This window comes from Palaemon carinicauda, chromosome 24, assembly GCF_036898095.1.
Source record: "Palaemon carinicauda isolate YSFRI2023 chromosome 24, ASM3689809v2, whole genome shotgun sequence".
Classification (NCBI taxonomy): domain Eukaryota; kingdom Metazoa; phylum Arthropoda; class Malacostraca; order Decapoda; family Palaemonidae; genus Palaemon; species Palaemon carinicauda.
Genome location: NC_090748.1, coordinates 4,759,186 through 4,773,116, shown reverse-complemented (window position 1 = coordinate 4,773,116; position 13,931 = coordinate 4,759,186). Strand labels below are relative to the sequence as shown.

General features: G+C 45.4%; 1 protein-coding gene across 1 annotated transcript in view; it reads left to right on the top strand.

The window, feature by feature from the left end:
* Positions 1-13,673, top strand: part of LOC137617792 (putative nuclease HARBI1) — a 38,385-nt gene extending 24,712 nt beyond the window's left edge. Inside the window, exon 2 of the mRNA XM_068347753.1 lies at positions 12,345-13,673. Within this exon, the coding sequence (XP_068203854.1) occupies positions 12,345-13,265 (921 nt within the window). The 3' untranslated portion in view covers positions 13,266-13,673. The remainder of the gene's footprint in view (positions 1-12,344) is intronic.
* Positions 13,674-13,931: the final 258 nt, after the last annotated feature.

The following is a 13,931-nucleotide window of genomic DNA, read 5'->3' as shown; positions in this document are numbered from 1 at the left end:
CTGGCTGGGGTCTCTGGGCATCCTGTTGTGATCCGAGGACTTGTCCAAGGAGAGCACCAGGAAGGCCATGGAGACTTTTCTCCTCTTGGGCACGCGCACCATCGAGTTTCTAGCTCACCAAGTTTCGAACTTGTGAGCAAACTAGATCTTGAAGTGTCGTGATGCGGTGACAGAGAGGTTCCATGCGAAGGTCCCAGCCGTGGATGTCTGCAAGCTCAGACACTCTTCCATCCTTGGAAAGAACCTTTTTGAGCCCAAGGATGTGGAACGGACAGCTGAGAGGTGGAGGAAATCGAATCACGATTCTCTCCTCCAAAGGGCTCTTACATTCAGACCCTACAAGCCTCCAATACCTCAACAACAACAGCCTCGTCAGTCTAGAACATCGAAACTGGCTCCGGCAGCAAAGGCAAAGGTGTCCAAACAGCAGCCCTTTCCTGTCAAGGACAGGAAGGGTGGAAAGTCCTCCAGGGGAGGCAAGAATCCTAGAGGGAGCACCCGAGGCCACAAACGCTAGGATTGGCAATCCCCCTGCGTGTCCACCAGTGGGGGGATGCCTGCAGAGTTGCGCGTTCAGGTGGCAGCAACTCGGGGCCGATTCCTGGCCGATCTCCATGATCAGCCAAGGATATCGCGTCCCGTTCATAACATCTCTTCCTCCCCTGACAGCGAATCCAGTGTCGTTGAGCTCCTATGCCATGGGATCGGTAAAGGGGCTAGCCCTTCGGGCAGAAGTCGAGACCATGCTCAAGAAGGATGCTCTCCAGGAGGTCGTCGACGGCTCCCCAGGCTTATTCAGTCGACTCTTTCTTGTAAAGAAGGCGTCTGGAGGCTGGAGACCCGTCATCGACCTCTCAGCCCTGAACAAGTTTGTCAAACAAACTCCGTTCAGCATGGAGACAGCAGAGACGGTCAGACTTGCAGTGAGACCGCAAGACTTCATGTGCACACTGGATCTAAAGGACGCGTACTTCCAGATCCCAATCCATCCGTCTTCCAGGAAGTACTTGAGATTCAGCCTAGACAACAAGATCTACCAGTTCAAGGTGCTGTGTTTCGGTTTCTCCACAGCACCACAGGTTTTCACCAGTGTTCACCCTGATATCTTCGTTGGCACACAGGATCGGCATCCGTCTCCTTCGCTATCTGGACCTGGCAGACTCGGAGTCGACCCTTCTTCGACACCGAGACAAGCTTCTGGGACTTTACCAAGATCTAGGGATCATGGTAAATCTCGAGAAGTCTTCTCTGCTTCCATCTCAACGACTGGTATATCTAGGCATGATATTGGACACCAATCTCCACAAAGCCTTTCCATCAGACGACAGGATAGCAAGGCTGAGGAGGGTCGCAGAGCCTTTCTTCAGACGGGAAGAGCTTCCAGCCCAATCATGGTTACGTCTCCTAGGTCACCTGTCCTCCCTGGACAGTCTAGTTCCAAACGGCCGCCTCAGGATGAGATCCCTGCAATGGCGGCTCAAGTCCCGGTGAAATCAAGGCTATGATTCCCCGGACATTCTGGTCCCTATGGGGCCTGCGGAACGGACGGACCTGCAGTGGTGGTCGATCGACGGAAACCTTCGAAAGGCAGTGGATCTTCTCGTCCTCCCCCCGGATTTGATGCTGTTCTCGGAAGCGTCAAAAGAAGGGTGGGGGGCCCACACTCTGAACTACAGGATCTCAGGCCTATGGTCAGAATCAGAAAAGTACCTCCACATCAATCTGCTAGAAATGAAGGCCGTATATCTGGCCCTTCAACAGTTCCAACAGACCCTGGCGGGTCACTCTGTGGTGGTGATGAGTGACAACACCACAGTAGTGGCTTATATCAACAAGCAGGGAGGTACCTTTTCACAACAGCTATCCCATCTTTCAGTAGAGATTCTGAGATGGGCCGAAGTCTACTCGATACCACTATCAGCTCGCTTCATTCCGGGCAAAAGGAATATGCTCGCCGACAGTCTGAGCAGAGCTTCGCAGATAGTGAGTACCGAGTGGTCTTTGGATCCTCTAGTAGCCAACAAAGTCCTGACTTTGTGGGGTTCCCCGACAGTGGACTTGTTCACGACAGCCTTGAACCTCAAGCTGTCGCTGTACTGCTCCCCAGTCCCGGATCCCAAGGCACTCTGGCAAGATGCCTTCCAACAACGGTGGGACAACATCGACGTGTACGCCTTCCCATCGTTCTGTCTGATGAGAAGGGTGCTCAACAAGACCAGACTATCGGTCAACCTGTCGATGACCTTGATAGCTTCGCTATGGCATCATGCAGAGTGGTTCCCGGACCTTCTGCAGCTCCTGACGGAACTCCCGAGTGAACTCCCACCACGACACGAGCTACTCAGGCAACCACACTGCAACATCTTCCACAAAGCCGTAGCATCGCTTCGGCTTCACGCCTGGAGACTATCCAGCATCTCCTCACAGAGTGAGGCTTTTCGCAACAAGTTGCGGAGAGGATGTTTCGACACCTGCGAAAGTCATCTGCAGGGGTCTACTAAGCGAAGTGGAGAGTCTTCTGTGGTTGGTGTCGTGGGAGGGGTATCTCTCCCCTCGATGCCACTATTCGAGCAATAGCGGAGTTTCTTGTATATTTGCGGGAGGAAATGCGCCTTTCGGTCTCGGCGGTGAAAGGCTATCGCTCAGCCTTAAGCCTGGCCTTCAGGCTGAAAGGATTGGACATTTCTTCCTCGCTGGAACTTTCCTTGCTCATACGAAGCTACGAACTTACCTGCCCTCAGTCGGAAGTGAGACCTCCTCCATGGAACGGGGTTCGGGTTCTCAGGGCTCTTAAGAGACCTCCGTTCGAACCATTACGCCAGGCTTCTGATCGTCACCTGACTTGGAAGACGGTGTTCCTGCTCGCTCTGGCTTCAGCCAAGCGTGTCAGTGAACTTCATGGTCTTTCTTATGACGTCGCCCATTCAAGGGGATGGGGGGAGGTAACGTTCAGGTTCGTCTCTGAGTTTGTTGCTAAGACTCAAAATCCTGGAGTTCCGGACCCACGGTTCGACTCCTTCAGAGTTTTGAGTCTTCGTTCTGTAACAGATGACCCAGACCGTCTTCTACTATGCCCAGTAAGGAGTCTGAGGCGTTATCTTAAAAGAACAGCTGCAGTTCGTCCTCGCGTGCAAGCCCTGTTTGTGAGCACAGGAAGGACGAAGAGGAGGGTCACCAAGAATACCATCTCAGCTTGGATTCGAAGGGTCATCCATCATGCCCTGAATCCAGACCCTCCTCCGTCACGTCTCCCTAGAGCACACGATGTCAGAGGCATCGCAACGTCCCTAGCATTCAAGAGAAACTTCTCTGTGACGCTGGTGCTACAAGCTGGGGTCTGGAAGCGTCAAACGACCTTCACAGCCCACTACCTGCAGGACGTGACCCACAGGAGCCTCGATACGTTCTCTATCGGCCCTGTGGTGGCTGCACAACAGCTGGTCTAACCTCAGGCTCCTTAATGGAGAGGTAGCAGAAGGTTGAGGGCATTGTTACCCGGTTTTAGACTGCATGAATGAAAAAGTATGTCTGGCCCTTACTCTTTTCTTCATCCTCCCCTCTCTTGGGGAAAGCAGCATCCTGGGTTCTCTGCATAGCTGACCTCAAACCACTGCAGGTAAACCATGCTTCCTTGTGTTCCTAGTATTAATATAATACTGTCGCGTCCTCCATACCCTGACGGGGTGGTATTGGGAACGTCCTAACCTAGATTTCCATCTAAAGGACTTCAGGTCAACTTCCTAGGACGAGTCACACTTCATTCCTTCACACACAAGCTTATGTAGGCCGCACGCTCTTTGCGGAGCAAGGAATTTGCGAGGTGCAGGGACTCCTTTTCTCGAGTGCTGCTCACTCGGATTCTGAGTCCCCAGGCAAAAGCCAAAGCCAGTAAGGCTGGGACTTTCCACCCTACCTAAGGGTTGAGTCACCCCATGTAAATAGCATGGTTTGTATTTCGGTTACGGAACAAATGACAAATTCGGAGATAATTTGTATTTTTCCTAACCATACAAACCTTAGCTATTTACACATATTTGCCCGCCAGCCCTGTCCCCCGTGAAGTCCTATCTCTAAGCGAAGTGAATCAGTTCACCGGTGTGTGAGGGGGGAGGGGTAGCTAGGTACCCCTCCCCTACCCCCTCGCTAACTAGCGAGAGGGTAGTTAACCCTCGTTAAAAATCTAATGGCTCGTCATTTCAGCTACGCCGAAAGTAATACCCCATGTAAATAGCTAAGGTTTGTATGGTTAGGAAAAATACAAATTATCTCCGAATTTGTCATATTTTATTATTAAAATTCTGGTCATTTTAATGAATCCTAATGGGTAGTCATCACGCTGACTCTCACACTCATATTAGAGATGGGTTTGTAATAGAGAGAAATGAAATATAACTAATTTTAAGATTAAATCACACATCAACCAACTTGATACATCTTATTCTATATGCCTTATTGATATGCTATGCTTTCCTAGGATGCTTAGTTTTTTCCATGCTTTACTCTCCATAAAGCTGAAAACCTTTGGCTTTATGCTGTCAATTATAAGTCATGCCTTCTCCATCATAAGACTCAATACTACAGTTTTCTAGAAGTTTTATTCCAGTTGTGACCAGATTGTCGATTGATCTTCCTAATCTCGCAGTTGAATCTGTGAAACTTAAGAAGTTCAAACTTGCTGCAAATATTATGTTAAACAGAAAGACACGGGTCTCTCTTCATAGTTTGTATTTGACTGATCTATTTTAAAGTTATTGACCTTAGAATATTTTATATTTTTCAATATTAATCTTACCCGATGATCATGTAGCTGCAACTCTGTTGCTCGACAGAAAAAACCTACGGTCGGGATACGCCAGCGATCGCTATACAGGTGGGGGTGTACAACAACAGCGCCATCTGTCGAGTAGGTACTCAGGTACTTCTTGTCAACAAGAACCCATTTTTCCTCTGTCGTGCCAATGGCAGGACCTACTAAATACGCCGTCCCTAACTGGATTTGTTTTCACAACGATTTGGTGAAGTACACTATTCCAGTTTTGAGCTTTCGCTATGCAGGGGTTTTATCTTCATTTCAAACTTGAATTCGTTTTCGATAGATTTAATTATGGTGACGAAGAGAGTATGGGCTCTCTTTCACTTTTAAATGGCCGACCCTTCCCTTAGACGGAAGTGTGTTTAGGTTTTTGGTAATTTTGCTTTACACGTTATAGATCCATTTATTTTATATCTCTCCGCCTTTTTAGGCCTCTTCGGTTAACTTTTCAATTATTATAAACTTATAAAAAATAAATTTTTATGTTTGTTTATATGCGACCTTTCCTAATAGTAGGCGGTCCTAACTTGGAACTGAAGTTAATTAACATTGAGCCCGTTATATCGTATTTAACCTTTAAAGAATTTAATACTTTTTTAATTTTAATGTTTTATGGAAGAATTTCTTTGATAGTCTCGTACTGTTTTCAAAGATGAACTAACGTTTAGTTTTTAGTCTCCGCAGTTGTTGACGTTCAGAACGTTCAACTTGCGCTCTATCGTTACGATAGAGAGAGAGTGTTTCACGGTTTCACTTTGCAGTAAGAGTAAACCGATTCTAGCGTTTCGTTCATTCTTTCTTAGCTTAAAGAGTTTAAATTCTAAATAAAGGAACTTTTTATTTGGGAAACCTTTCAGTTTTTTCCTTTAGCAAATAACATGTTTTAACGATATATAATTGGGCTCTTCTCTCAGGTGCTAAATCAAGAGAGAAGAGAGAGAGAGATAGAGACGGAGGGAGAGAGAGGAGAATAAACGTTTCGTTCAAGCGGGTAACGTTGTTCTCGTTTTTTACTCTTCTCCCTAGTCGCTGTAGGGGAAGAAGGTAAAACGTTTCTAGGGTTTTATTCTTGTCCCCAGGCTATGTGCGGTGAGAGATTGTAAACGTAGTTTATTTGTTCTAGTGTTTAGTCTCTTTTCCAGCCACTGAATTCTTTATCTTTATTTATGTTTTTCTGTTGCATTGTAAAACTGTTTTCGCAATTACTACCTTTTAATGAAGGATAGGATTGCGTGTTTCAGGTAGAAATCAGTTAAAGTTTCGATTTCAGTGAAATAAGTGCAAACAGAAAATCAAAAGTGATAAAGTGATATGCGCAAAGTGTTACAGTGTTGCGTCCGAGGGTTCGTCTGTTCGTGCCAGTTGTTCACCTAGTCCGGGACCTCTTACAAGCTCCCAAGCCCAGGGGAGAAGTAATGTCGAACGACTTATGGGTTCCACAGGCCTTGATCGAGGAACAGACGTTTTTCCCTCCGTGGTTTCGGGCGTATCTACACACGTTTGCCGACGTGATCGCCCCACCCACACAAAGACGAGAGAGCCCATTTATTCCTCGTCTGCGGAAGAGGTTTCTCGTAAGAAACCATGGACCAAATCTTGCAGCTTTTAAGTGTAAGTCGGTCCCTTCCGCGCAAGTCCAACGGCCTAGGTGTAGCCACTGGGTCAGTTCGGACTCGCTGCAGTCATCCGACGACTGCACACCTCCCAAGAGAGGCAAGGTGGTACCGCAACAGGCAGTAACTCCGTCTGTTGCCGCACCAGCTGTTTTAGACCCTCAGTCACGACGGACAGTAGCTCCGTCTGTTGCCGTTTTTTGTAGACCCTAAGTGGTCTTTACTGCAGTCTATGCAGACTCAGTTAGCTGCGGTTATGCAGGAGTTTCGTGCGGAGAAGGTTGACTCTTCTCTCGTTAGCCTACAACCTGCCACTGTTGTGCGCCCAGCTCACGCTGAGGCTGCCTGCTCCCACACTCCGGCTGCGGAGAGCTCCACCTCCGATGCGCAATCGACCCTGCCAGACGCATGTTAACGTTAGCCGACATGCGGCTCCCTCCGTTAACATGCGTGAGCTACCGCATCAGCAGTGGGAAGGTGGAGTCAAGCTGCCGTGTTTTGACGCGATGCGTTAGTTTCCGCAACCCACGGCAGTCCCCACCACGCACCACCACTCCGCTTTAGTTGTTGCCTGCTCCCACACTCCGACTGCGGAGAAGGTTGACGATGCACCCGTTTGCCTACAACCTGCCACGGTTGTGCGCCCAGCATGGCTGCCTGCTCCCACACTCTTGTTGTGAGAGCTCCTCCACCCATGCGCAGTCGGCCCTGCCAGACGTATGCTGACTCCCACAGACACACGGAGCACTCCGTTGCCGTGCGTGAGCTACCACAAGCTGCCGTGTCTTGACACGGTGTGTCAGCCTCCGCAACCCACTGTGGTTACCGCCACTCACCCGCAGCAGACTAGTCAGTCAGGAGTTGAGGCTTCCCCACACAGCTTTGGTTGTTGCCAGCTCACAGACTGTCAAGCAGTTACATGACGTTGCCTTCTGGTCTGCTACTAATGCACCAGTGCTGTATGTCCTCACGCACCTGTTGTGGTTGACAGTTCAGTTTTTGACAGTTCACAGACTGTCAAGCAGTTACATAACGTTGCCTTCTGGTCTGCTGCTTTTGCACCAGTGAGACCCTCACTGAGATAACCTAGCTTTTCTCGGACATGGTTCCTATAGATGAGAAAGTGCTGTTCTCCCTCCTTCTGATATTCCTTTGAGGACTCTGTCATTTGGAGAGGAGCCTTAAGCTGCTTAGCCTCTTATGGACTTTAATTAAAGCATAACAAGGCTTCCAGGGATGGTAAATGGTTCCGCTTCAGTCGCTAACCCCGTCTGTTGCCACACCTGCTCCCATAGACCCTAATGGGCTTTGTTGCAAGACATGCAGTCCAAGCTTGTGTCCTTGTTAGAGGATTTTTTACGGAGAAGAACCTTCTAGCCAACAACCTTCCTACCGGTTGGTTGTACGCCCTGTTGACGCTGAGGTATCCTACTCACGTCCGCCAGTTGAGATGGTTCCTCCACCGGTGCGACCCAGTGTGGGTTGCCAGTCGCACGTTGACGTTAAGCGACTCTCGGAGGTGGTTGTGGACGTTCAGTGTGTCACTAGGAAGACGTTCAACAACCAGCAGAGATGACTTGTTGTGACGCAGTGCGGCAACCTCAGCAACCCTGTAGGGGGTTGACTGCACAACCCAAACAGTCTTCACAGTTTCGGGTTGACGCTGTACTTCCTCGCGTCCCCATGGTTGACAGTTCACAGACTGTGCAGCAGTACCATGATCTTGTGTCCGGCTCCGTCACGCATCCACCAGTGCGACCGGATTCAGCGAGTCAGATGTTGCCCACTCCGTTGCCGTTTCCTCATCAGTTTCGAATGAGGAACCCTCTGATGAGGACATTGCTGAACAAGACGATCAACCCCCAGCCCTGCTATCCATCCAGAAGATGCTGAAGAAGGAACACTGCCCTGTCAGGCTGTGGATGAGTCTGGTTAGGACACTGTCATCCGTGGTTCTATTTGTGTCACTTGGAAGACTACACCTCCGTCCTCTTCTGTATCATCTAGCTTTCACTGGAAAAGGACTAGACGTTAGAAGCGGTCTCGATCCCGGTTTCCGGTAAGATAAAGTCTGGTCTGACTTGGTGAAAGGACTTTATCAACCTTTGAAAGGGTCTTCCCCTGACTGTTCAGACTCCCAACCACGTTCTCTTCTCGGACGCATCGGACGTAGGCTGGGGTGCGACATTAGGCGGTAGGGAATGCTCGGGATTATGGAACTCGAGTCAAAGGACAATGCATTTCAACTGCAAGAAGCTTCTGGCAGTACGTCTGACCTGGAAAAGCTTCAGGTCTCTCCTTCAAGGCAAAGTGGTGGAGGTGAACACGGTCAACACCCTGCTTTGACGTACATCTCCAAACAAGGAGGGACCTACTCTCTGACATGGTACGAGTTCGCAAGAGACCTCCTCTCCTGTTCAACAGGTCTAGACTTTTCACTAGTAACGAGGTTCATCCAAGGCAACTTGAATGTCATAGCAGATTGTCTCAGTAGGAAGGGACAAATAATTCCAACATATTGGACCCTCCACAAGGATGTATGCAAGAGACTTTGGGCCACCTGGGGCCAGCCAACCATAGATCTCTTCGCAACCTCGATGACCTAGAGGCTCCCAATACTTTGCTCACCTATCCCGGACCCAGCAGTAGTTCATATAGATGCCTTTCTACTAGATTGGTCACATCTAGATCTATATGCATTCCCTCCGTTCTAGATTGTCAACAAGGTACTGCAGAAGTTCGCCTCTCACGAGGGGACAAAGTTGACGCTAGTTGCTTCTCTCTGGCCCGAGAGAATAACTCACCGAGGTACTTCGATGGCTAGTAGACGTTCCCAGAACACTTCCCCTAAGGGTGGACCTGCTACGTCTGCCACGCGTAAAGAAGGTACTCCAAGGCCTCCATGCTCTTCGTCTGACTGCCTTCTGAATATCGAAAGACTCTCGAGAACTAGAGATTTTTCAAAGGAGGCAACCAGAGCGATTGCTAGAGCAAGGAGAACATCCACCCTTAGAGTCTACCAATCGAAGTGGGAAATCTTCCGAAACTGGTGCAAGTCAGTATCCGTATCCTCGACCAGTACCTCTGTAACTCAAATAGCTGACTTCCTCTTATATCTGAGGAAAGAACGATCTCTTTCAGCTCCCACTATCAAGGGTTACAGAAGCATGTTGGCATCAGTCTTCCGTCACAGAGGCTTAGATCTTTCCAACAATAAAGATCTACAGGACCTCCTTAAGTCTTTTGAGACCACGAAGGAGCGTCGTTTGGTTACACCTGGTTGGAATTTAGACGTGGTTCTAAGATTCCTTATGTTAGACAGGTTCGAACCACTTCAATCAGCCTCCCTGAAAGATCTCACCTTTAAGACTCTTTTCCTGATATGCTTAACCACAGCTAAAAGAGTCAGTGAGATTCATGCCTTCAGCAAGAACATCGGATTCTCATCCGAAACGGCTACATGTTCTACAACTTGGTTTTCTAGCCAAACACGAGCTGCCTTCTCGGCCTTGACCAATATCGTTCGATATTCCAAACTTATCGTATGGTTGGAAATGAACTAGAAGAGTATTATGTCCTGTAAGAGCTCTTAAGTTCTATTTTAAAAACCTTTACGAGGCCCGTCTGAAGCTTTATGGTGTTCAGTTAAGAATCCATCTTTGCCTATGTCAGAGAATTCTTTATCCTATTTTATCAGACTGTTAATACGAGAAGCTCATTCCCTTCTGAATGAGGAAGACCAAGCTTGGCTGAAGGTAAGGACACACGAAGTTAGAGCTGTCACAACTTCCGTGGCCTTTGAACAAAATAGATCTCTGCAAATTATATTCGACGCAACCTATTGGAAAAGCAAATCAGTGTTCGCGTCTTTTATCTTAAGAATGTCCAGTCTCTTTACAAGAACTGCTACACTCTGGGACCATTCGTAGCAACGAGTGCAGTAGTGGTGGGGGCTCCACCACTACAATTCCCTAATTCCAGAACCTTTTTAATCTTTCTCTTGAAATATTTTTGGGTTGTCCGGAAGGCTAAGAAGCCTTTCGCATCCTACTTGATTTGGCGGGTGGTCAAAATCATTTCTTGAGAAGCGCCTAGATTAGAGGTTTTGATGAGGACCTTTAGTATGGGTTGCAACCCTTCATACTTCAGCTCCTAGGAGTCGCTCAGCATCCTATGAGGATCGCGAGGCTCAGTAAGGAAGACGTACTTAAAAAGGCAGAGTAATTGTTCAAGTCGTCTTCCTTACCAGGTACTTATTTATTTTATGTTTGTTATTTTGAATAACTGCTAAAATGAAATACGGGATACTTAGCTTCTTATGTTAACATGTATGCTGGTCTCCACCCACCCCCCTGGGTGTGAATCAGCTACATGATCATCGGGTAAGATTAATATTGAAAAATGTTATTTTCCTTAGTAAAATAAATTTTTGAATATACTTACCCGATGATCATGAATTTAAGGACCCTCCCTTCCTCCCCATAGAGACCCAGTGGACCGAGGAGAAAATTGGTTCTTGTTGACAAGAAGTACCTGAGTACCTACTCGACAGATGGCGTTGTTGTTGTACACCCCCACCTGTATAGCGATCGCTGGCGTATCCCGACCGTAGGTTTTTTCTGTCGAGCAACAGAGTTGCAGGTACATGATCATCGGGTAAGTATATTCAAAAATTTATTTTACTAAGGAAAATAACATTTTTTTATTCTTTACTTCTCATATACAGTACTGTACTGTATATATAATGTTTTTTATTCAGGCCTATTTCCTTAAGTCTTTTCCTTACTGGGCTACTTTCCTTGTTGGAGCCCTTGGACTTACAGCATCCTGGTTTTCCAACAAGAGTTGTAGCGTAATAATAATGATTTGGTATTGTATAAAAAATACCACACAAACACCCACCATATACAGTAGTTTCACAATCAATGAGAGAAAACAGTATTCTTTTTATTTTCCATAATTATATGCTAACTGTACAAAAAATTCCTCAGGCATCCCATACATAACTATTGGTCTAGAGCCCAAACATTTTAAGTACTGAAGATTTAATCATATAAAGTTTTGTAAAATTAATTTGGTACCTAACTGATACCTATAATCACGACATACACAGGCTGATCCCTAGTGCTTGGTCCAGAAACGTGAGCTAAGAAGTGAATTTGGCAACCCAGAATCCTATCACTGAAAGCATTGGTATGCTGTATATAAGAATCATATGAGCCCTAATATATTGGCTAAATCTACCTCTCTAAATTCCTTTATTCTATTCTTTGACCCTTTCCTGATATTTTATCAATTAAGGTAATTGGTTCTGTCTGCCACACATTACCAACTTCCGTATTAAGGGTTCGACTGTCTTTTGTTCCCATTTGTTACCAATTCACTTGTCTCTATCTTTAACTCTTGTAGTACCAACTCAACTTCTTCTGCTGTACAGTATGTTTTTTTAAGCTATTTTGCACATACCTATCTTAAAACCAGACAAAGACAAACCTTTTAACTGTTCAAATTCTACAATCAGATTACCCATAACTCAAGTCAGAGCAGAAGAGACCAATCTACACAGTGTGGGCAACATAGATTACAGGAAGTTTTTGGTCTACTGGGCATCACAGGGAAGGGTGAGATGGGATAGACTGGGGTACTGGATTTCTTTTAGTTGAAGGTCAGGAAGCTTATGGCTTCATGATTAAAGCTTAATGACTACCAGGCAAGATTAATTTAAATGATTTTTTTTTTTAACCATTCATCTTCATCTCTTTTAATTTACGAAATTAAAGGTGGTGAATATGTCTTATGATATTTCTTATCTGTAAATTCTGTTTCAACAAGGTTGGTAAAAGCTAAGGAAGTTTTGGTAATTGATGGTGGAGTTTTTTTTTCATTATAATTTCTGATTTATTTCTTTCTTGTTTCAGGAACTGTGCACTCAAATTGCTCCAGCACTTGCCTATAGGACAATCACAGCGGAGAAAAAAGTGTTGTTAACTGTGTGGATATTACGTTCTAGAGAATCCTATGGTGCAGTTTCTGAGAGGTTTGATGTCAGTAAGGGCTTTCTTCATGGAATATGTAGTTCTGTGTGTAGTGCTTTGGCAGCAATCCAAAAAGAGTTCATTAAAATGCCTGAACCACAGGAATTTGAAAAGATTGCCGATGGATTTTATCAGCGCTGTCAGTTTCCTGGAGTAGTTGGAGCAATAGGATGTACGCACATTCCAATCCGAGAACCCTCAAAGAATACAGAATGGTTTATAAATAAAGAAGGTTCTTTCAGTATTCAGTTGCAAGCAGTTTGTGATGACCAACTAAAGTTTCTTCATGTACACACAGGGTGCCCAGGATTGTTAAATAATGCCCAAGTTTTCTTTGACAGTCCACTTTTTTCTCAGTTAGAGGACAATTATCTTCCTTCTGGGAAACATCTTCTCGGAGATTGTTCTTATCCGTTAAAACTTTACTTACTTGTGCCTTTTGCTGAAACTGCAGAAATGACTAAAGAACAAAAAAAGTTTAACGAGAACCTCGCATATACCCGTTCAGAAGTGGACCTTGCCATGAAACTTTTGAAACAGAAATTTAAGAGGCTAAAATTTCTTGACATTAAGCAGGTGGATGACATGTCTAAAGTGATAAAAGCAGCCTGTGTACTTTACAATTTTATTCTTTGTAAAGAAACCATTGAGGACGATGTTAATGAAATAGAACTAGTAGAGGAACAGGACGAGTTTGAGGTGGACTTGGCTCCTGAACCTTACCCAGTGGATTCTGAGACAGATGAAGATGCTCATGCAAAAAGACTGGCAATTGTAAATTCACCATTATGCTTGCAGGACTGAAATTTTTTGTTGGTACCTTTTGGACATATGTACTTGTGTTTACCAATGTGCATTTTTCCTATGCATATACTTATCTTTTGTCCTATTTTCAAGGACTCACTGGGTTTGTATTGCTAGGAAAAATAAAAATTACTTTTAAAATTTGTTATGTTGTACAGATTTTTAAAATTTCTATAATACTGTTATTATCATAATATTCCAATGATTAAATGCAATAAATACTGTATACGCATATAATTTGTACATTATACCTATCGCTAGCAAATGATTACTGCTGAGCATCTAGTTAATGTTCCATAAGTGCTTTTCAGAATTACTTTCTCTATATGTCAAAAATGTTCCATAACTGAAGAATATTTACCTTATTTTACTTAATACCTTTCCCTCTGAATAAAGAAGTATTGATTTTATAGATTTTATATTGTTAGTTTATACAAGTGTGTTGGATAATCTCTGTGTACAGTTGTGCCTCATTATGAGCAGGTATTATTTTTGGGCTCGAGCCATGTCATCCTGATGGAAGTTCCTTCTGGCAACTTCTACAGTATAATATTTCTGCAATTGATATTACAAGAGAATTACCGTCAGGTGTCACAGGGTTCTAACCCCCGGAACAACTATCCTAAGATATCGTGTATAATCAGGGACGTATCCTAAGATAGCCAT